At 36.3% G+C, this 25164-nt stretch overlaps 1 protein-coding gene across 2 annotated transcripts; it reads left to right on the top strand.

Moving 5' to 3' along the window:
- Window positions 1–5455: 5455 nt before the first annotated feature.
- Window positions 5456–24490, top strand: LOC119790813 (probable serine/threonine-protein kinase PknB). Of its 2 annotated transcripts, none has more exons than XM_038296522.1 (9): window positions 5456–5541; window positions 11063–11159; window positions 12096–12196; window positions 12294–12377; window positions 12602–12663; window positions 12793–12873; window positions 14601–14655; window positions 20585–20773; window positions 22923–24490. In XM_038296522.1, the coding sequence occupies exons 2-9, from the start codon at window positions 11078–11080 to the stop codon at window positions 23886–23888; spliced, it is 1620 nt and encodes a 539-aa protein (XP_038152450.1). In that variant the 5' UTR covers window positions 5456–5541; window positions 11063–11077; the 3' UTR covers window positions 23889–24490. The 2 variants fall into 2 exon arrangements, with proteins under 2 accessions (XP_038152450.1, XP_038152449.1); XM_038296521.1 differs by having other exon boundaries at window positions 5468–5849.
- The last annotated feature ends 674 nt before the right edge of the window (window positions 24491–25164 follow it).

The following is a 25164-nucleotide window of genomic DNA, read 5'->3' as shown; positions in this document are numbered from 1 at the left end:
CAAATTAAGGCTCTGACTTGACATTACAAGAAACTCTATGACTTATTGTGTATTTTGCAGACAGCATTTCTGTCTTTACAGGGGCAGCCTTTGACCTTTTACAGAAATAATAGCATGTGGTTTTTACAGGTTATATGGGACACTTCATGTGGGCCGGTCAGCTCTTTCACAACCCATCTTAGGCCTATTTCTCTTCCTGGTGAATCACCACCAATCTATCAAATACTATTTATGGACTACTGTGGTGCACAACAACACACAGGCAATATTAGATAGCGCTAATTGTGGTAGCAGAGATGAGATACACTACAGGTCAGAGAAGCCAAAGCCATACATGTCATCCTCTACTCTTCTTTGGTTTTAACTTTCATGGAAATTCAGAGCGGTTCCTCTACAGAAATCTCAACTATGGTGATGACATAGAATACAGACTTAGCAATATTAGGGTTGGTTCTGATAAAATGGACTTAATGCACTTACTTGGGTTAGGGTTAGGGCTCACAAAGTAACCTTACAATTGTGGTTATATCCTGGATTAGTGTTTTTTCTTTCTATATTAAACAGACATTTTTTGTAATTAAGTTTTAGCCCCTATTTGGTTTCAAAATGTAATTAATAATTATCACACAAAGGTTAAAATCATACATTTGGAAGAATAATTTCTCAATATACAGGTCCTTGCTTCAATCCATCTATCCATCATTCCAGAAACATGGACAGAAACATGTTTCTGTCCAGCTTAAAAAAGTCTATAATAGCTTAATTGGACATATTAAGATATCCTTAAAATTGTAAAGATTGAAGTGCAAACCATCTGAGCTATACTCTGTTGAGTTCATTCATCTCCCATTTAACAGGCTATAAAGAAGTGGTGATGAAAAATCAGAATTCTTGACTAAATACAATATCATGGAATGTACAGATTGACCATAACCAAACAAAGTGTTCTGCAACTTTAGAAGGAGCATGCCTCTCAGCCCAAACATAACAACACCCTGGTACTCATCCCAGGTATTTTGATGGCCATATAAAACTTTACTCCAAGCTCTGTGATACAGGGAAGGTGTAATATGTCAAAGATGGACCTAATTTCTTAATATTTATGTTATTCAATGAGAAATTTGGAAAATATGCTTCTTGTCTTGTGAACTCTCTTTCAAAAATTTGTTAGAAAGTACACATACCCCATTTGTTTCAGGATGATAAGGAGAGCCCACAGTTTGTTTTATGATTAAGAGTTTAAGAGAGTTCATGTTTGCACACTTTGTTGTTTATCTGCAATAACAAAATAAAAAAAAATGCTTACTTCTTTTGGTGCTTCTATTGGTATGGTTGAGACCTGTTTTTGGTTCAGAGAGCAAAGCGTTCTGCTGGTGCTACAGTACAGCTTTTAGCCAAAGTAACAATATAAAAAAAGCACTGCTTTAAAAAAAAAAACAAAAAAAACTCATGGGCATGCGCACTGCTCATGTTCATGGACACGCCTACTACGGTACGGGGTTTCCTATCCCTTTCTTCAAAAGTGCAGCATTTTTCCCTCGCGTTTGAGAAGATTGGCGGACATTGTGGTTTTATGTTTGTATCTGTTGATATAGTAGCCTTGTTGCACACATCATTGTTCCTGCTGGAACCACTATAGCCCAGACGGCCATTTACCACAGCACACACACACACGCATGCATTCAGGTCTCCAACTCCTGAATAAGCAAACGCAAACACACGCACACGTGGAGAGGAAAGTGCAGTTCTCAAGAGGCTCTCAGGTTACTTTGCTCTGTGCAATTAAGATTATGTTGTTGAACATGGTTTTATACTGTATCTATTGATACAATGTTTGACTTGAGGCAATAAAAATGTTGTATTAACATATTTTTTTGTGTATTGAATGATGGGTAGTGAAGACGATTGGTAGGACTAAAAAAACTGAGTTGATAGAACTCAACTTACAGATAACACTACAAAATCTGAGTTTGTAGAACTCAAAATCTATATGTCAAACTCATAAAACAAAGTTGATAGAACTCAGAACTTAAAGGTGAAACTGAAAAACCCAAGTTGGTAGAATTCAAAATGCATGTGTAAAACTCAAAAACCTAAGTTAGTAGAACTCAAAATTTCTATGTAACACTCCAAAAACCTAAGTTGGCAGAACTCAAAAATCTTTGTAAACTCAACCACAGTGAATTTAAGTAAGGAAAACTCAAAAAACCAAATGCATCACATTGCCTAGAAAATAAAAGTTCTGTCAACCTCTATTTTTTTTCCAGTGCATGCTGCACAGCATGCTTATTCATTCCATGGGGCTAATTCAGCAGAACATGTCAGAAAAAGCCATACTGTAAGAAGTCGGCTTTTTGCTTTTTACTTTCTTCTGAGATATTATCAAAATCTGATTGGATTTGAGCAGTGTTGTGCCTGAACGCGTTCATTGAACGAAAGTTCATGAACTCGTTCATATTTTGGGCGAACGTGAACTGAACGTACTGCATTACTGCCTGATGAACGTTATTGTGAACTCGTTCATTCTGGTGTCTGTGAACGGCACGCTCTCTCAGTTCAGCTCCGTTCAATAGGTTGCCAGATTTCTATAGAGTCCTCCAGGCGAAACCCCGGCTAAATCAAACCGTAACCAGGCCTTAATATGTAGCGGGAAAAACACCCAATCTGGCAACACCAGCTACCAGCGTCGTAGCCTACAGCCGCGTGCGTCATCAAAACAAAATGCAGCATGGAGGCGACCGTGGAGGCGACAAAGCAGCAGTATGATCACTTAAAACAGTTTTATGACCAGGCCCTGCCCGCCGGCTTTCAGTAAAAAAATCCGCACTTCAGTAACCTTAAATTCCTACCTCAGCCTGGTCCCTCAGTTTGTGTTAGTAAAATCTTCTTGAGCGGAGGTCTTCAACAGGGGATCCGCGACCCCTAGGGGGTCTACGGAGGTACTGCATGAGGGTCTGCATGGTTAGTTGATATTTTTATATTCCCCCCCTGCAATTTTTTCCCCCACTAATTGAAATGTCTTTAAATACTCATTAACATGAAATCAACACACTGTAGTAAACAGATAAATGGAGACAAAAGATGTCTTTCAGTCATCAATGCACACATTCAGCGACACACAGGAGCTCTTTCAAGCTGGGCACCGTTTCCTTCACAACAACCAGGAATCAGAATCAGAAAAACTTTAATAATCCCAGGGAGAAATGAATTTCTTTACATTACTCCATCTGTAATAGAGTGACTATAGGACACAATTTCATACAATATATATAAATAGGGGGTCCCCGCTCCATCTCGCCATCAGTTTGGGGGTCCTTGGTCTGGAAAACATAGAAGACCCCTGTTCTTGAGGGTTTTACTATCCATGTAACTTGTTTGTTAAACCTGAATGGTATAATTTTCCAGGATTCCAGTATTCCTTTTTAGTATGTATTGAAATGGAATTTCAAATGGAAAAAATTATTAAAATAAAAAAAAAAACCATTTGCACCTTAAAGACTACTTTCCTATTTTTCTTTTAATAATTACTCATAAAAAAGACCATTCAAGCAGCACATTTTTCCTGATGTTTTTGAGAATATACTGTAGGGGTGAAAGCTGCAGCTGCTACTAGTGTGAAGTGAATGGACAGCAACAAAGCGTTAAAGCAACAATGGGGAAATGCTGTCCCCTCAATGCTAATGTAAACCCTGGTTGGATAAGGATTCAAAACTGGATATGAAGATGAAATCTGACACACAGTTTCAGAGTTACAACTGATAAAATAATTGCTGTCTGTGGTTCTACAGTAGGCTATGGTGTAATTGAGCAATATATGAAAAAAAAAAAAAAAGAACTATGAACTAGTTCATTTTTTGGTTTTGAATTATGAACTATGAACTGAACTAGTTCATTTTAAAATGTGTGAACTGAACTTTGAACTAGTTCACGTAGAAAGAGAACTTTCCCAACACTGGATTTGAGGTTAAAAGATTAAATCGGAATTGGTGGCGTAAAATGCTGATCAGGACATCCCTGCTGCTGATTAGTCATTTTTTTACTATTGTTAGTTTGAAACAAAAAATTTAAGAAGGAACCAGGCAGAAATTCTGAAGTAGAAATGTATTTTTTTACACAGCTCATGCTCCTATCACACCTTGATGATTTAGACCAGTGTATGCTTGTCTTACAAAAAATCTGGCAAAAATGCCTTATTAGGCAGGCAACATGCAAATAGACACAATAAAATATCAGCCCAGTTCGCAAGTTAAAGTAATCCTCGCAAATTCTGCTCTCTGAGCAGCAGTCCTACTATTTCCTGGTAAAAAGAATCATCATTCTTCAAGAAAATTGTTCACCTGCCCATTCCAAGAAGCACCTCCCTTGAAAAAGCTTTGCTAGCTCTGTAAATAAAGACAACACCACTCCTACTGTTTTAAGGCGTGGTGTTGTGAGCTACACCTTGACTATAAATGCATGTGTCTGTCGGTGGCAATTTCTGTTAGAGCTCAATGGCATTCCATTTTAATCTCCTCAAATGTCTTCTTTTGATTACACTGAGGAACAATATTTCAACATTTTTCCCCAGGGTGCAAGATGTTTATCCACCTCTAACCTTTAACAATGAAGTTCTTGAGGTACAAGGTGCGGTAATATATGACAAAAGGATAATTGATGTGTATGCCATGACTGTGTTAGCCTAAGTCAACTAAATGCATTCAGGAAGTTCCAGACGACCACTGAACATGTTTCTTACATACAGCTATTGTATAATAGGGTATTGGCAGCGTCTTGGTATAAAAGGGTGTTCACAAGAGTAAACTGTTAATTCTCCTACAGACCTGCTTCCCATCATAGGGTGAGCGAGAAGGTGATTGTTATGGATCCTCCCTGCATTCACGCCCACGACCAGCAAACTTCCTAGCAGACCTGATGCTGAATCTGCTGCGACTGCAAACCTTCTTTTTTCTTTTTATTTCTTCTCTTTTTAGGCAGACAGTAAACAGCAGCTAGGTTAATACCACGATCAAATACATCTTTTATGAGGACCGGGTGAAATGCATCCTTAGACGTCCTGGGTTGTTTTGGGAACACTTTAAGGTGTTGATGCTCTTTTAAGAAGGATTTCATTTGTTAAGTGTTTTCTAATGTATAGATAAATGCTTTTACTGGTTAAGCAAAGGCTTAATGACTTCAAAACTGGATCATAACTCTGCAGACTGAGTATCAGTTTTTCACCATCTACCCTGCTAATATTAAAACTTACTCGACATTCTGTAGATATGTGTAATTTTTTTTTTTTAGATAAGATGATATAATATAACATAAAGTGATCTAATTTTATTTTACCAGATATATTTGTGTAACAAATTTTGCTTTTAAGCCATATCATAAACTTCAGCAGTAGTCTTGTATGGTAAGTTTCACTTTCATTTTAAAGAGCATAAGTGCAGGTTTACTTTCTATTTTGAGCATAGACGGAGGCAGCCTACTCAGACTTCACGTCGTTTTTAAGATCAGGATATGTTTATGTTAAGATTTTTGTGTTGTTTTTGACCTACAGTAAATGATTTATAATTTCAACATTTGTTTAAAGAGGACCAACATTTCTATAGAAGTTTGTATAGAACTGTGAGTCAGGATATATTTGACATTTCCTAGTTAAAAACAGCTTTGACAAAGCAGTTCTGAAGAAACATCACGTTTTATCTAAAAACAGTAGGAACTGCTTCTTCTGCTTGTTAAACATGGGGGGAGCACAAAGCAAATTAAAACAGGAAGGTTATGTAGAGAAACAAAAAACGGAAAATTACATTGTTGCCACAAAGGAAGATAATACAGTCCTCATCAAGATGGTCCCTCTACCACAGGTAAGAGTTCAACTTTTGCCATTTTAATAGTAGGATTTTGCAGTTGTTAGATTATCATCTTAAATATTAAGAATAAAATATGCTGTATGTCAGGATCTATTTGGTTTGCATAACACTATGCAATTAACTCATATCAGCCCATGGGATCACAGTTTTTTCTGCCCGGAAATGTCTAAGCAAGAACTGATATTGTTTCAAAAGGACATCTACCATATATTATGTTTTTTTTTTTTTTTTTTGCAAAGATGTTTCCATAGAGGTGCCAAACATACAACTGACTTAGTAAACTTAGGGAAAGGGTCAAAGCTAATCTAACAAGAGTTTAATGTTTAACAAGGATGATTACAGGATGTTAGCCAAAAGCAAACTTATTAGGCAGGCAACATGCAAATACACACAATAAAATATCAGCCCAGTTCATGCAAGTTAAATTAATCCCAGCAAATTCTGCTCTCTGAGCAGCAGCCCTATTATTTTATGGTAAAAAGAATCATCATTCTTCAAGAAAATTGATCACCTGCCCATTCCAAGAAGCACCTCCCTTGAAAAAGCTTTGGCGTGGTGTTGTGAGCTACACCTTGACTATAAATGCATGTGTCTGTCGGTGGCTATTTCTGTTAGAGCTCAATGGCATTCATTTTTAATCTCCTCAGATGTCTTCCTTTGATAACACTGAGGAACAATATTTCAACATTTTTCCCTAGGGTGCAAGATGTTTATCCACCTCTAACCTTTAACAATGAAGTTATTTAGGTACAAGGTGCAGAAACATGACAAAAGGATAATTGATGTGTATGCCATGACTCTGTTAGCCTAAGTCAACAAAATGCATTCAGGAAGTACGCATCACAGAGAAGAGGATACAAAAATCACAGGCCAACCAATGACCCTGGATGACTGAGGAGGTTAGACAAAAGCTAAAAGCATGGAACTCAGCCTTTAAGTCTGGTGACAGAGGAACTGAAAACAGCAAGAGCCAACTTGAACCATGCCGTCAGGTTAGCGAAGAGGAGCCACAGTTAGAAAATCCTGAATCTTTCCAACAACGCCAGCAACACCAGGAGGATATGGCAAGGCATACGCACAATTGCAGACAACAACCCAGCTGCACATTTTTAACCCCTTGCTGGACCAAGGTGCCAGCCTGCCTTAAGTCGGCCTGCATCATTCTGGTCCCAAGAAGCCTCAATTCACCTTATTTAATGACTACCAGCCTGTCACATTGACTGTCATCATGATGAAGAACAAATCGTCTCCAGACTCCCCACAACATTCATTCCAGTTTGCCTACCGAAGGACCCACTTAACTGAGGACGCCATTTCCTCAGCCTAGCACACATTGAGGAGAAGAATACCTACGTGCAGATGTTGGATGTCAGTTTAGTTTTCAACACCATAATCCCACAGGATTGGCAATACGGTGGTGGGCCTCACGAGACATGGCAACAACTGGGACTACAGAAAGGAAGTGGAACAGCTGGTGGGATGGTGCAGAGACAACAGCCTGATCCTGCACATGGAGAAGACGAAGGAGATCATCATCGACTTCAGGAAGAACCGGCCTAACCACACTCCACTGCTCATCAACTGCTCAGCTATAGAGGTGGTCAGTAGCACCAAATTCCTGGGGATGTACGTCACAGACACTCACCATGACTGTGAACACCACCTCACTACAGTAGTTAAGAGGGCACAGAAGCGCTTATTCTATCACAATGCTGCGTGTCCTGAGCCCGTAAAATGATCAGTGACCCCTCACACCCCCACCACGGACTGTCCTGCCTGCTGCTCTTTGGAAAGAGGATTCTTCAAGTTTTTTTTTTTTTTTTTTTGGTTTCATTTTTTGGTATCAGATCTGACCCCCCAAAAAAGCAGCAACAAAAATTGTCCAAGATCTCAGAAAATAAAAAAAATCCTACCACCCTTCAGGGAACCGGGTGGCCTTCACATTGGAAATATCCTGCATCAACATCTCCAGTGGTTTCTAGTCCAGTCCATAGAAAGAACCACTCAGGCTATAGCAGCAGGTTCTGCAATCATGTAAAAAACAAAAATAAACAAACAAAAAGAAAAACATTGGAAAATAAAAATGTAATCACCATCAGCTTACGTTTGGGTGTTCTATCAATGGGATAAAGCAGTTTTTATCTACAAGTGGTTTTTGGCTTGAAATTTACAGGAATATTATGTTTAGACAAAAGTTCTTAGGGACTCCTGACGTGTATTGTTACAATATTTTTTGCATTTCCACTTTCCTCGACACCAGAGGTAAAGGGAAGCTTTGCAGAGCTGAAAGAATAATTTCACAAAGCAAGTTTACTGAAAACTCGAAGTTTTTTAAACCTGAAATCAGGAAAACTGAGTTTTCCATTTCATGAAGACAGTTTACTCCACTTCTGTTTCTTTTATTGTAGTAATATTCTCACTAGAGCTAACTTGGTTAGGAGCAGGTTTTCCTAAACAAACTCAGAGTGATATCCGTCTCTGCCTTCCTTAAAGCCAATCACGTTGTTTTTTTATTATTTCCTGTACTAGTCAGGGGATTTTTGTTGTTCTTTTGTGTGAACAATAGAAAAGGAATCATTCAATAGGTTTGTTAAACTCATTACCAGTGTTGTGGTCAAGACCACCTAACCCGTGACCAAGACAAGACCAAGACCAGAGTGTATTGAGACCGAGACAAGACCAAGACTTTTAGGGTCCAAGACCATGTCAAGACCAAGACCGAGGGAAGTCAAGACCTAGTCAAGACCAACACCAGTGCCAGTATGTGACAATAAAATGTTAAACATGATCAAAATCACTAAAATTGATCTAAAAGACCCACATTCACATAAAAACACCTAGATATTTAACACACAGAACTGGAATAAACATAAACATCTTTATTTAGTACTTCTGTGTAGTAAGCACAGAATTTGAAAGAATTAATCAAAGTCGATCAAAATAGTATTTTCTCTGCCTTTCATGAACAGTACATACATTTATGTTGTTTTTAAATGTGCTATTTCAAAACAATGTGCAAATGTGTAAAACTGAAAAAATGCCAATCATTTCTCTTGTTTCTCTCATATACAGATTAAAGCTATATTATATAACTTTTCTTAAATAAATCCATATCTGTCACCAAGTTGTAAAAATATGTTATGAGACAGATCATTTGTTGAAAAAAATTAATTGATCTCCTTCACTTCCTCCCTGAGCTACTACTGACATCTGCAGAAATACAAACCACACTGAAATACGTGCACAAAAGCCTGACTGACTTTTTTCAGTTCTAAGACCCTGTTGCTGAATCAGTTGTTTTTGACCAAGCGATGTATTAGTTAGCACTGGGAACATGGAGAAAAGGCAGAAGTGCTCAATATTTTCACAGCTTGTCGGTCTCATAACATACTGTCACAACATAATGACTTAAATATGTACGTAGCTTACCTTTCCTTGTGCTTTCTTTCAAGGTGTCGATAAAAGTTGGACGTAGTCCCTACCTCTGATAGTGAAGCTCTGCAGAGCTTACATTACGCTGTATGTTTTTTTTTCAATGTTGCTTTACAAATATATTCTTTGTGATTTAATTAGTCGAATTTTATAACCGATGATTTGGCCGACATCTTATCCCGTTCTCAGACAACCACTTGTGACTTTCAATTAAAGTGCTGCAGCCCGCTCGCAGGTGAAAGGGGGTGGGCGTGACAGTGGTAAAAAAAAAAAAAAAAAAAAAAAAACATGCATTTACCAATGAGACAGGCTATTGCTTGGATTTTAATCCAAGCATTCCATAAAAAGAAGGATCTTAAAGAAACTGATAATATTCTGATGATTAGCGTTATTTCCACAGTTGTGGTCTTGACCGGTCTTGAAATAAAATGCCGAGTCCTCAGCGCCCGAGACAAGACCGAGACCAAATGCGGTCAAGTCCGAGAAGAGACCGAGACCATTAAAAAATACTGATCTCGAGTACTACAACACTGCTCATTACTTCTTAAAAATACAAACATAACATCTTCATTTGATGAGGATCTCCTGATAGAATGAGCAGCATTAATTAATAGAGAGTTAGATATAAGTGGGGATAGCGTCATCAGACTGCATACTGATTCCCTTTCTAATTTAGAAAATTATCTAAATGAGCGCTACCATCTTACAATCCATCAGATACATTGCAACCTTATCCGTCCTCATATTTGCAGCATTACACTTGTTTATGCTTGTACAGGTTTTTATAAGAGCGTAATATTGGCATTGATGTGTGTGATAGCAGCGTTACAGAAAACAACTGTACAGTCTAACAGCCACTCAGTATTAACCAGGTAATGTAAGCAAGAATCAAAATGAGGAGGTACCCAATGAGATGATGCACTGGTCCTACCTGTTTGAACGTTTTCATACTTCAATTTCACCTGCTCATCTAAGCTCTTTTCACTGTTTTCTTTAGAAAGGTTGGACTACTGTACCTTAACTTGAAGCCACTGCACTCTCTGCACAACAAAGAGAGTTAAACTAATATCTGCATAAGACATTATGAGTGGAACTGTTATGGATTCATTGCTGTTATGTAGCACTTGGGATAACTATTTGAGTGACTACTATTAGAAGATGAAAATATGCAATAAACCTACAAAGGTTAAACCAGAAAAGATACAGTGTTTGAAAAAGTGTTTTTTTTAGGGATTTTAGTAAAAAATATATGAGAATAAAGAGCCATGTCATATCAGCTGTCTGACTCTAAACCAAAGGATGCCCCAGCATTTTAAGGATTGTATTTTCTCCTGTACTCAGACTTTACAGCATGAACTCCTGGAGTCACACAGATCACAACTTACCACAGGTCTTTTTAGGATGAAGTAGGTCTCTATCTGTAGTCAATCAGTTATCATCCATACCCTCCCAAGAAACATCTGAAACATTTAGGACACTATTATGAACAGAGGTATGCTTGCAGAACAAAGTTTCCATGTTAAAAGCATATTTTTGAAAAAACCACTCAATATTACTTTTAAGTGATGCGTAAAGCACCAAAAAGTGTTTTCAGTCCAAGTGAGGAATCAAAGGAATAAGACATTTTTGTATATTTATATGCAGAGGAAAAAGGTATTTTATTATATACGTGTTTTGATAAGAAATATGTGTATTTATATTATACAAAATTGCTTTTATATCCACTTCCTATTTAACCTTGTCATGTTAAACTGTTGCATTTAATATTTTAACAGCAATGCAGACAGTCTATGGCAGCACTGACCTCAGAGATAAAAACTCTTCAAGAAATGAAACATCCCCATCTTGTGAATATAAATAACTCTTTTGAAGGTATGTTTTTAAACAGCAATCAGCACTTTGTGTTAATCTTTTTTGGTAAAATATATTGTGACAAAAATTATACAAAAAAGTGATTGGAAATATGTTAGAGACGGTAAAAAAATGAAAAAATATTTCTGCATTAATATGTGTGAGTTCTGATACTTGGTACTCAGTTAATAATAAAAGCAACTTTTTCTAAGTGGTCATCATTGATTTTACATTAGAAAAGGAATTACCAAAAAAAAGGTGGTAGTTTTTGTTAGGGTTGTAAAGTTTCCCCAACTTTAACCTATTGAAGAAATAAACAAAGACAGCGTAAGATTTTTCCTGACCGGGCTTTGCAAAGGGAAAATGCACAGAGCTTTGGAATCTCTTTGTGCAGTTTTCGTCTTGTATCAAGCTTGCAGGCTTATTTATTGAGCAGTCAATAAATAAATGTTACTTTCGAATACGCAATCTCTTAGACATAGCATGAACTTTTAAGATAGGAAACATGTCTGGTTTCAGTATACGCTTTTACAAAACGTGTCGGGGGTCATGAACTTCCCTTTCGGTGCTTCTCAAATGTAAAACAGGAACTTCTGTGGTTCATTCTCGCAAAACATTCGACCGTCTTATAACCTGCATACACTGTTTCCACTGATGACAGTACCATAGTAAAAGAAATGATTTAAAAGCATTATAAAAGATATGAATGAATAAAATGATAAAAACATCATAAAACAACAGAAATCATAATAACTCTACCAGTTTTATTTTACATTTGAGGCCAGTGTTGAGTATATTATTTCCTTTTCTTAAAAAAATTAAGAATAAAATGGTGACCTTTAAGTGAGTTCAAAGATATATAAAGTTTATGATAAGGTTAAATTATTTCACATATTGAAAATAAAAAAAATAAAATAAACCAGTTTTGAAATAATCAATTTCTTTTTTGTTTTAAAGATGAAAATCAGAACATTTACTACGTAGTGATGGAGGACTGTCAGGGAGGGAACCTTGCTGATAAGATAATAGAAATGCCGGAGCCTCCAGAAGAATCAGAGGTATTTTTGAAACTATTTTAAAATGCATTTCAGTAAAGTATTGTATGGAATCCAAATTTGAAATTTTATTTTACCTGTGAAATTATTTCATTTACAGATTCTGAGCTACATTGTTGAGATCTGTATGGCCTTGAAAGTCATTCATGAAGCTTGTTTGCTTCATAAAGATCTCATGCCAAAGGTAATTTACAGAGATAAACATACATTTTTTTGCATGATTTTCTTTTAATATTCAACATCACCCAAATTACATTATCAATGGTTGTTATAAATATATCTAGTAATTCATTGGCATTCTTTCTAAAATAAATAGTATTTTATTCAAGAGTGTCAAGTGTTCTTAACAGCATTTCTCTCCACAGCATGCTTGTCAAGTTATTAACTCTTACTTTTCTCTTTCTATAGAATGTTGTCTTTACAGAATTTGGACTAGTGTGCTTGGGTGGATTCGGGAATATCCATGAAAAGTAATGTACAGCATTTTTTTTTTTTACATGGAATGAGGAAAGTGTATAAAATGGATACCAGGAAGAATACTTATTTTCATTTGATTTAAATATTTGTTATTTTTTTCCCTTTATTTCTTTCTCAAACAGTTCAAAAAACCTATCTTCAGAGCCAACAATAAATTATCTGGCACCTGAAGTCTTTACAGATGGCACATATGACCCAAAAAGGTAGTGTATATGTGTTTATTTCTGTTATAACATGAGATTTTATAAAACCAGCATTATAGAATAATATGACTATTCAGAGTGAAAAGGTTGTTTTACATGACTATTTCCAGAAGGCGTACAGACTTTAAATTATGGACAAATTAGTCTCACTGTTAACTGTATTACTGTCTCTAAGAAAACATACATTTTCTAGACTAAAAACATGCAAAAGTTTAATTAATGGTGGCAGATTTGAAATAAGTTGCAACTAAGAAAAAGCACTACTCATTATGGTGTTTAAGGAAATTTTTCTGCTTTATTAATCTCCCTACCAAGCAGTGTCTCTAAATTCATTATTGTTAAATATTGTTATTGATTAAAAAGATTAAAATTGACAATTAGAAATGCTGAAATAAGTAAGAGGTATAATTTTACAGTTATAGAAATTTGATATTTTGACCATTTGAAATTCTAAAGTATCATGCTAGGACCAAGGGAGACAAAAGAAAATACCATGAAATTCCACTGTCCCACAGCAGCACCTCTGCCTACCTTTTGCTAGGCTCCTTGAGATGAAACATCAAGGGGGTCTTAATATAAACAAACAACAAACAGACAAAAATGACAGATGTAGCACAATATGTGTAATCAAAATATTTATATAAACAAAACCTACAAAATAACCATACACACAACTAAGCACACAAACGTAAGAGAGAGATTTTCTAAATGGCACGTGTTCCATTATCAGATTTTCAAAAAGGTAGGTTAAAGTATAGCTTAGAACAAGGGTTTTCTAAATTTCTAGCAGTGACCATAAAAATAACAATGCAGCTAATATCCCCGTAAATCTGTTTCACCTTTAAATCTCCAACTCTCCCTATTTCTTTCTGTGCTCTGTTTAAAAAGATTTATAAACTTATTTACTAATATAATGATGCCAGAAAGAACATGTTAAGGTATGTAGAAGCTCTGCTGTCTGATTCTGTCAGTACAATAAGAAAATATGTTCATTTTAACCTGTAACAGTGAGGCATGGTCCTCTAAGAAGCCAAGCTTTTTTAACTAGTAAAGAAGTTAGTTTCAAACTAAACTTTAAAGCTTCTTACATTATATACCAACTTGTATAAACTTACAATCTGTTGCCATTTTTAGCTGAAAAAGCTCTGTATCTCTAACGAACAGATTGTTTGGTGGCATCTCTAATTTTTTTAACCAATCGGTCACCTAAATTTTACTTAAACATACATCGAAGTACAGTAGCTGCCGGTTAATGTTCACCGACTGCTTTCGTGTGTCTCTACTCCGACCTAGCTACTTTGTAAACAGTAAAATGCGACCGCAAATCAGATGTCTCAAAGCAACAGATCCAATGATGTTACACGAAGAGACGGGACATGGGAGCAGATAATTATCTTGTTATCACAAGAAAACAGTTATGGATTTCTCGAGATAACAAGATGATTTATCTGTATGTGGATATTTCAACACAAGTCCCTCAGAAAGTTACACCTGTGGTTGAACAGCAGTACTTGAACTGAAGCTTTCTGTAATCTGTAACTGATGAGGCATACCAGAAAAATGGAAGGCCCATGAAGGAACCATTAGGTAATCCCAGCTCCCAATATAAAAAAACTGCAGTATGCCCATATTTTAGTATTTTTCATGCTTTGAGTTTTGTTTGTAGTGATTGCTGTTTTTCTTTTTTCTTCTATATTATGTTTCTTACTTATGTTTTTACTTTTTAGTGACATGTGGTCAGTTGGATGCATCCTTTATGAGCTTTGCACAAAACAGAGAGCGGTGAGTTGAAAAAGAAAAGATTAAAACTTAAAAATGTACATTACTAATTCCATCCTAATATTCCCCTTTAAAAATACTTGCTGGTATCAGTTTATTTATTGACTGTTATGGTGGTTACCATAAGGTTTTGCTTGATAATTGTATATGAAACTTTATTGCAAATGTTTTAGGGAGTAAAATAGTATACAAGGGAAATAGAAATGGAAAGGAATGTAAGAAAGAAAGAGGGGATAATTATTAAGGGAAGAGAGAAAGAGATATAAAAGAGGTAAGATAGACAAGAGAAAGATTAAGTTGTAAGCTAATGTATGTACTGTAGCTGGAGGTAATAATGGTAATAATTATTTTGAACAATTCAGTGTGGTTTTCGTCAGCGGTGACGATGACGAAATTATTTTGTTGACCCTCCTTTTTTCTTGACTATGATGAACACCTGCTTGCTTCTGAAGATTTCCTTTAGCTAACCAATGAGTGTTTGCGTTATATGACTCATCCAATCACACTAGTTTTCACTAGGTGTGGATTGCACCAATGATCTGCATTGGATGGCGCACATGACGTGAAATAAATTTTTATAAACAATAAAAGCCAAGTGTGTCGGGATTTGGTTGAGGGTTGAGGACCCAAATGCAGAGGCAGAGAGACTGAGGTGATTTCTTGCAGTTTAATTGAAAAACACAGGTAACAGAGGCAGCAATCCGAAAATCCAACTAAAAAATGTTAACAAACCAAAAATCATGAAGACATGAGGGGAAACAAGCACGAGAAGCCAGGGAGAGATGAGGTAAGAAGACAACAGTGATGAGGAAACTGCGACAACAAGGAACCAGCAAAGAGTGACAGCAGAGGGAGAGTATAAATATGGCTGACTGAACAAAGGCAGGGCTAACGAGCTGATGAGGAGCAGGTGTGAGTGGAGATAATGAGGAAACCAAGGGCAAAAGAACAAACACAAAAGGGCAACGGAGGACAACAAAGAAAAACCTGAGAACTAAAATATATCTAGAAACACAAAGTAGGAAATAAACCAATGAAACACATGGATCAAAGTTAAATAGAAAGTAACACTATGACAAAGAGTAACGAGCAACGTTTTAAAATTGTAAGGAATAGAAAGTACAGATACTTGTGTGAAAATGTAATGAGTAGAAGTCAGAAGTCGGAAGAAAAATAAGTAATAGAGTAAAGTATAGATACCTAAAAAGTGTAGTACAGTAACGAAGTACTAGTACTTTGTTACTTGACACCTCTGTGTGCAGCAGTGAACATTCTGCATGACCACAGATGGACCATGGCAGCAGCGACAGAGGTGAAAATAAGCTGGAATGGAACAGCGCGCATAACTCTGACAACTCTGCTCTTCCAGCTGTGCTTGTGCAGAAATGTGTCTTTGCGTGGCTTAGCTCTGCGCTTTACGCTCCACACTGATGGTTCGCTCTCAGCGGTATGGCTCTTCCTGTCCTCGCTACTAAACTATATGTGGTTGATCATCCTCTGCTAGGCGTAAAAATTCCTTTTGTCTAACCATCAAGATTTTTTTGGTTCCAGCTCACAAGACGTGATGCAAAACCTTCATTAATTTCTCCCAAAAGTAATCCCTAAATTTTATCCAAAGCAACTATTTCATTGCATACTGTTTATTTTTGCATCAAGACCCAGATGAAAAGGTACATAGATCTCATTAATTCTCTCTCAATTTTTTTTTTTATCCATTCAGATATGATGTCAATGTTTCCTTGTAGTGCATTAAAACATTGTCCCTGCTTCCTTTCAATAATTCAACATTTTATTTAACATATTCTTGAAATTTTGGTCCGGATTGCTATGGCATTAGAAGGCAATTATGTAGGTTCTCTGTGTTTTTTAAATATTAGACCCCTGTGAATTTAAATCTACTTTGACCCCTGAGCAGCAGTAAGCAAGGGGCAGATTTATAGAAATAAAACCAAAATTGCCAATATAGAAAGAAGAATGTTTTTATTCTCTGTTCTCTGTTTTTTTTTTTTTTTTTTTTTTTTGAGTAATGAAATTTGATTGATCTCTGTGTAATGAATAATTCATAGTAGATAAGGAAGTGTTTGCTTTGGGATGTCTAAAATCATTCCTTTATTGTAAATTTTGTTTGGTTTTATATCTACTTTTTAACCAATATGATGTCTTGAACTAGACCTGCTATTTTCACAACTGTTGTGAGACACTTTTGTATAAAGTTGGGCATTAATTCATAGAAAAACTTTATTTGAATTTAATGAATTAAAATTTTCTGCCAAATAGCAACTACGAACTGCATGGCAGCATTCTATACCCAGTAATCGTAGTATCTAGACAAGAGCTGTCAGTCTGTTAAAGAATCTGGTTGTTATTCAAATTGTAAAGGTTACCTGTTTTAAGAAGTGCAACATAAAACTGACAAAAACTAGACTAAAATCTTGTAGAATTTTAGTTGACTAAAACTGGACTAAAAATATCACATACAGTAATTACTAAAATGTGACTAAAACTAATAATAGTTTTTGACCTGAAGACCAACACTAAGACTAAATCTAAGATGGCTGTCAAAACCTGCACTAGAACAATACAGTTATCATTTTATATAATGTTTACAATGCGCTTCACATACAGGTGCTGGTCATAAAATTAGAATATCATGAAAAAGTAGATTGATTTCAGTAATTCCATTTAAAAAGTGAAACTTGTATATTATATTCATACATTACATACAAACTCATATATTTCAGATGTTTATTTTGTTTAATTTTGATGATTACAAATGACAAAAAATGAAAATCTCAAATTCATCATATCAGAAAATTAGAATATTGTGAAAAGGTTCAAAATTGATGGCCCCTGGTGCCACACTCTAATCAGCTAATTAACTCAAACCACCTGCAAAAGCCTTTAAATGGTCTTTCAGTCTAGTTCTATAGGCTACACAATCATGGGGAAGACTGCTGACTTGACAGTTGTCCAAAAGACGACCATCGACACCTTGCACAAGGAGGGCAAGACACAAAAGGTCATCGCTAAAGAGGCTGGCTGTTCACAGAGCTCAGTGTCCAAGCACATTAATAGAGAGGCGAAGGGAAGGAAAAGATGTGGTCGAAAAAAGTGTACAAGCAAGAGAGATAACCGCACCCTGGAGAGGATTGTGAAACAAAACCCATTCAAAAATGTGGGGGAGATTCACAAAGAGTGGACTGCAGCTGGAGTGAGTGCTTCAAGAACCACCACACACAGACGTATGAAAGACATGGGTTTCTGCTGTCGCATTCCTTGTGTCAAGCCACTCTTGAACCACAGACAGCGTCAGAAGCGTCTTGCCTGGGCTAAAGAGAAACAGGACTGGACTGCTGGTGAGTGGTCCAAAGTCATGTTCTCTGATGAAAGTAAATTTTGCATTTCCTTTGGAAATCAAGGTCCCAGAGTCTGGAGGAAAAGAAGAGAGGCACTTCATCCACGTTGCTTGAAGTCCAGTGTAAAGTTTCCACAATCAGTGATGGTTTGGGGTGCCACGTCATCTGCTGGTGTTGGTCCATTGTGTTTTCTGAGGTCCAGGGTCAACACAGCCACATACCAGGAAGTTTTAGAGCACTTCATGCTTCCTGCAGCTGACCAACTTTTTGGAGATGCAGATTTCATTTTCCAACAGGACTTGGCACCTGCACACAGTGCCAAAGCTACCAGTACCTGGTTGAAGGACCATGGTATCCCTGTTCTTAATTGGCCAGCAAACTCTCCTGACCTTAACCCCATAGAAAATCTATGGGGTATTGTGAAGAAGAAGATGCAATACACCAGACCCAACAATTCAGAAGAGCTAAAAGCCACTATTAGAGCAACCTGGGCTATCATAACACCTGAGCAGTGCCACAGACTGATCGACTCCATGCCACGCCGCATTGCTGCAGTAATACAGGCCAAAGGAGGCCCAACTAAATACTGAGTGCTGTACATGCTCATACTTTTCATGTTCATACTTTTCAGTTGGCCAACATTTCTATAAATCCTTTGTTTTTATTGGTCTTCAGTAATATTCTAATTTTCTGATATGATGAATTTGAGATTTTCATTTGTTGTCATTTGTAATCATCAAAATTAAACAAAATAAACATCTGAAATATATGAGTTTGTATGTAATGTATGAATATAATATACAAGTTTCACTTTTTAAATGGAATTACTGAAATCAATCTACTTTTTCATGATATTCTAATTTTATGATCAGCACCTGTATACGTAGGTAGCCTACCCCAAAGTGCTATGAACAAAAGTAACAAACAAAATGATAAAAATAAAGTTATATACAAAATTATTCATGACCATAAAACATGAAAAAAAATTATTATTTTTTTTTATTTCAGTCATATTTTTTATTTCATTTTGTTTTAATTATATAGAGCTTGTCTGCATTACTTTGTGCCAGCCTGCAAGTTTTTTATGTATACATTCCTTTACAACTGTAATTTCTGATGCCCCAAATATGTTTATATGTGAAGATACTCTGTGTTCATTGTTTTGCATTGTAACAATGCCTCATTTGTTACCACAATGACCACAGAGATTTTTGTTTATGAATTTAAACCTCACTTAGGGAAGTACTAAAACAGACGCACACACTGCAGTTGAGTTTCACATTAGCATATTATTTTTTAATTTTAATGTCTTGATGTGACAAAAAGCTTTCACTGGTCCTTTGCTCCAAGAGTAGCAGAGATTACCGCTATTACTTTAATAACAAGCACAACACAGGTTAGCATGGATCAAGAAAAACTACAACTGTATGGGTCGCTTAATTGAAGATTGAAGGTCTTGTGACATAGTTAAAAACTCAAAAAGTGGATTTGATGATCTAGGCCCTTCAAAAGTTTTTAGCCAATTGTGTTAAAGGTATCGTGGAGGATCATTACAAATTTTTAAAGACCCACCCTCTGCACCTGTAACCCTGTACCCGCTACCGGGAGGAAACGTCTATTAAACGCGAGTGAGAGCGTGCACAAGCCCATTTGTCTTCATGCTCACTCTAATAGTTGCTGTTTGCATCGCTCATAAAAGCTTACTTTAAAAAGAAGATTTGCAATTTTTCTACTATGTCAACGCACCACTAGTAAGTGAAAATGGGAACGAGCATGTAGGATGGCCTTGCATAAACATATCACCAGAATAATTGACAATTAGGAGGATCCTTTATTTAGATGATCCACCCAGAAAAGGAACATCCTCCACTATACTTTTAAATAATAAAAATAATACCTCTTGGATTTATGTGACACAAAACAGCAGGATTTCACAACATATACAGATGAGCAACATGTTAATATTACAATTTTAGTGAAATTGGCTAAATTGGTTCAAATTAAATTTTAAACTATTTTCTTCATTAATATGAGTTTGTATTGAGCAATACATGTTACTATAACAGGACATGCACACCCTCCAGGTATGCGCTTCTCTACATGACTTGGAAGGTACATCTATCCATGTGTTCCCTTTGTTTTTTTTTCTCAGCGTTTTACTTGCAGTGCAATGTCACAAGTGCAGAGGAAAGAAACTCACTCTTTGCCTTTAACCCATCCCCTTGGGGAGCAGGGTCTTTGCTCAGGGACCCAGAGTGGCAGTCTGTGGAGTGGGACTTAAAATCAGAACCTCTGGATTCCAAGCGCAATGCCCTAACCACTAGGCTGCCAGTCCCTCGGCAGTGGGGAGTTTTAATATATTTTTATGTAGAAACACAACATTCATACAAGCATAGACATCAAGGGGATGATTAGTCCTATCTGTAGTCCTTCTTTAGAGAGATGAGGCTTAAAAGACAGCCACAGCCATAGGCTTGCAGTTTTTTATGTGATCATATGTTTCCGCATTTTAAAGTAAACAATTAAGTGCTTCATTCTGTGAAATATATTTGTCCTTATTTCTATTTTTCTTTCAGTTCTCTGCTGAGACAGCTATAAAGCTCATGCCCAAGATCATCAGTGCTGATTATCCACAGCTCCCAAGTGACTTTTCCTTTGAGATTTGTGATCTTGTGGGTGACCTTTTGAAAAAAGATCCAAGAGAGAGACCCACAGCCACTGAAATGCTACAGCGTCCTATTATCATCAGATGTCTCATAGAAAAGGTATGAGATGATTGTTAAAACAGGCTTGAACTAACAATTCCTTTTTTTGTAGCCAACAAGGTGAATTAAATTCTTAATTTTTTTTTTTTATTCTATGTTGCCAGCCAATGTTTGCTGGCAAAACAAACATTGACTCTTTCCAAAAGAGTTTCCAATAATCCTAAAGTTATACTTATTAAGTAATTTGGAATGATTTATGCAGATAAGAATTAGGTAATTCACTCACACAATGTAAATTTTAAAGGTTTTATGGTCAAAGATGAGGAAGTTGCAGATAGTGGCAGGCAGACAGGAACTGAAGATGAACGGGACTGAATCAGATACTGTAGTTCATGCAGAGAAAGACTAGAGCTGGAGTAGCAGTCAGAACCAGACTTGATATGTAGAGAGAATAGCAGCCCCTAGAGCCAAAAGTGGTTTCTGGCATGTTACTTTTAAAAAATGATACATGCCAGTTGAAAAGTGACTTTTCAAAAGGCATATATCACTTTTCAAATGGAGGAGTCAAATTTCTAATCACAACACCCAAACAAACAAATAACAGGCTCCCTGTTTATCTAGACAATTTTTTTAACCTGTTTACATTTTTTTTGTTTAAAAAAATTATAATCAAACTAGTTTAAGACACATGATTTCCATCCATTAAGATAAATGAAATGATGGTTGTTGCCCCCTAATGGATTGCCAACTTATTGTGGGCAGGGGGTTTGTGGGACTCATAACTTAAAGAAATATGCAGGATCTTTGCTTCAGCTGGGCAGATCTTAAGGTGTTCAACTTCACTTTTGTTGAGTTTTATTTTATTTTATTTGTATTTAATTTATCCAGTATAGTGGAGGATGTTCTTTTTCTTTGTGGGTCATCTAAATAAGTGCTCCTCCTAATTGTCAATTATTCTGGTGATATGTTTACTTAAGGCCGTCCTACGTGCTCGTCCCCATTTTCACTTACCAGTGGTGACTCTGACATAGTGGAAAAATAGCAAATTTTCTTTTGAAAAGTAAGCTTGTATGAGCGATGCAAACAGCAGCTTTTAAACAGAATGTGAATGAGGAGAAATGGGCTCATGCACGGTCTTGCGCGCATTTAATAGGCATTCCCTCTCAGGAGCAGGTACAGGGTTGTGCATGTCCATTTTTTTTTTAAGTAGGGAGGGCAGGTCTTTTCAAAAATTTGCAAAAATACTCCACTATACATTTAATGTAACAACCTAAAGAAATAACATTTAAAAAGCAGGAAAAATAGAAACTTACATTTGTACCATATTCACATTAAAAGAAAATTACCTATTCAGCTCTTAATAATTTTTACGCGCATAATTCAAGAACACAAAAATTACCCTCAGAAAATAAAAAATACACAACAGAAAACCAGCCCGTTCAAAGGCAATTATGATTCTGAGAACGCAGAAAAAGTTGTTTTTTTTTCCATTGTTTCCATAAATCCTTCAATTGAAATGCAGCTTTTCATTGTTGAATTTCTTGATCAATTTGCTTTTTTTGATATCACCTTTTAGCTTTTAGCCCAGTCCCATCAAGAACACAAGTCAACAATAACAATGAATAATATTGTGTACAGATGAACATGCCTACAACCAGGCCTGCTGTGAATTACAGCACTTCGAGTTATTTGAATCTTCAACTTGCACATTTTGCAATAAATAAAAATCTCTTTTTTATCAATTTTCTCAGTTAGGATGTACTCAGACAGAACCATATTAGGGGAAAATGTTTAGTTGTGACAAAGACAATTAGATAATTCAACATTTCATTCTTTGGGTTATTTAGGTCTGGTTTGCACCAGGTTAAAAACTAGTTTATTTATTTTGTTCTGTTTATGTTTTTATTTGAAAAGTTTCTAATAATATTCTAGTAGTTACATTAATGTGCCTTAACTATATCAAAATGGCTTGTTTATTTCATTTTTCTGTAATATTGAATTACATGACCTTTTTCCAGAGAAAACCCGAATGACAACTAGAGTTACAAATTTCAATCTTTACATGATCACCGTTTTCCTATCATGTGGTTTTATTTAATTATCATCATATATCCTAAAACTGTAAAATTGTGCAACAGTCTAACTACACAGATTCAGGTTGTGTTGTTCAGTGAAATATGTTTGCTAACAAATTATGTCTTTTTATTAGTGTAAAACTACTGTGGAAGAACTTCAGACCAAGCTGGATACACTCAGAGCTTTAGCAGATGGTCTGGAGCGTATTCACGAGGGGACTACCATCGCCAGTTTGACAGGAGGTGTGATTGGAGCAGTGGGGGGAATTACATCCATAGTAGGGCTCATTCTATCACCCTTCACTTTGGGAGCATCTCTTATCGTCACTGGAATTGGTGTGGGGGTGGGTGCTGTTGGTGGAGTCACTGCTGGTGCCTCAAACATCACAAATATGGTCAATCAGTCCTCTGATCGAAAAACAGTTCATAGCATCATTAAAGAGCTTGAACAGAAAATTAGTGCAGTTGTCTCTTGGCTCGTGGAGATTAGCTATAGTTTTCAAGCCATCAGCAGTATATATGCAGATGTGTGTGACGATGATGGAAACTTTTCAAATGAAAACATAAAGAAGATTGGTTTGCGTGCAGGAAGAAACCTTAGTGGTATTACTGAACTAATCCGGCTGGTTAGAGTAGTTAACATCGGTAAAATTGCTGCACAGACATCAAGAGCAGTGCGTGTGGCAGAGGTTGCAACAGGTATACTGTCTGGCTTATTTGTAGCAGTGGACATCTTCTTCATTGCAATGGATGCAAAAGAGATTCATGACATTAAGCAGGCTAGGGTTGCAGAGACAAGTGCAGCTTCTCCACAGTCAGCAGATGAAATGGATAATTCTGCACAGACCTCAGATGAGACTATGCTCATTAACAGCTCACTGATGCAAGAATCTGACCTTGCTGAAAACAATCAGACCATGGACCAGGCTACCCCAAAGAAGGCTGAAATCAGATCTGAGGTTATGAAATTTGTAAAATTAGTCAGGGAGGCAGCGGAAAACATGGAAAAAGTCTTAGCTGAATTAAAAACTGTGATCCAATCTATCCCTTCATTTCTAGAACACAATGAGATGGAATGGCAGAATATGGAATTAATGTAAACAGTTATAAACAGCCTCTCATTCCCTAAGTAAAATTTAGGGATGCACTACATTATTTGAACTTATTGAACTAGACTATGAACCAGCACTGTATATATGAAAATATTTCAAATCAAAACAAAAATAAAGCTTTGTTTCTTGAGTTACATTATTTAAAGTATAGCAACAATTTATATCAGTGCCTATTATACTGATGTGTGACCTTTGTATAGTGTTTGCTAACCCTATAAAGGAAGTTTGAAATGACTTTGTCTTATTGAATTTTGCAAGTGTTGAGCAATACAATAATTGTCAATTGTTACATGTTTTAAAGTCAGTATCTTTGCACTTGATTTCACATTTTAATGTCTATGTTTGATGTAAGGATATCTCAAAATTTAACTTGGTAAGGCAATAAAAGTACTATTAACATTGTATATAAAAGCCTAAAATAATGGTTATAGTGGCAATACTTTAGTACAGTATACTGTAACCTCTCTCATCACACTGTATTTCTAACTTTCTTTAATATCATGTTGCTTTTTTGTTTTTCCTCAGTTATATGCAGACAATGTCACTATATGTCTACAGTGATAAAAAACAATAAATGTTATTGAAAAAATCCAACTTGTTCATGTTCTGTTTAGTGATCTGAATTTGAATATGTACAGGATAGGGAATGTAATGAGCTATGATCTGCTCATTTATGGTTGTATAAAGGCAATCTAAGGATGGAAAGAGAAGTACTTTTAAGAGAACTGAATCTGGTCATTAAAGTGATTTGTTCAAAAATGTATTCAGCAAATCATTTCTTAGTTTATACAACTGCAGTTTTGGCTTTACAGGTAAAATGTGCTAGCCTGATAAACCAGACTAAATGTGAGATTACATGTGTAATTCAGCCTGGCCTCGATGAATTAGTCATTAAAAGATTGTTGATGAGAACAACCCATTGTTTTTCAAACCATGTCTGTGCCTGTTGGCCAACACTCTGACAAATGTGCACAACTGACTGGGACTTAGTAAGCGCAACAGAAAGCTGGTGGGGGAGTGTAAACAAACAGCCTGTTGGTAAAACGGCGAATATGTCCCTCTTAAAAATGAATGAGCGTAGAGCGTAGAGCCTCTTCTTGCTCATGTTCCAACGAAAACCTCAAGTCTAATCCCTGTTCAATAGTTGTTGCCATCATCCTTGTTGTGCTTTCTCCAGCGTTGCTCAGCTTTGTTGTCCCGGCCTCAAAACCCTGCCTGCTTTGCATCCAAAAATTCAAAACATATCTCTGCGTTGTGATTGGCC

The sequence above is a fragment of the Cyprinodon tularosa genome, unplaced genomic scaffold (genome assembly GCF_016077235.1).
Source record: "Cyprinodon tularosa strain WSP-4 unplaced genomic scaffold, ASM1607723v1 ctg371, whole genome shotgun sequence".
Classification (NCBI taxonomy): domain Eukaryota; kingdom Metazoa; phylum Chordata; class Actinopteri; order Cyprinodontiformes; family Cyprinodontidae; genus Cyprinodon; species Cyprinodon tularosa.
Note: the sequence above shows the minus strand (reverse complement) of the source record. Positions and strands in the feature narration are given on the sequence as shown.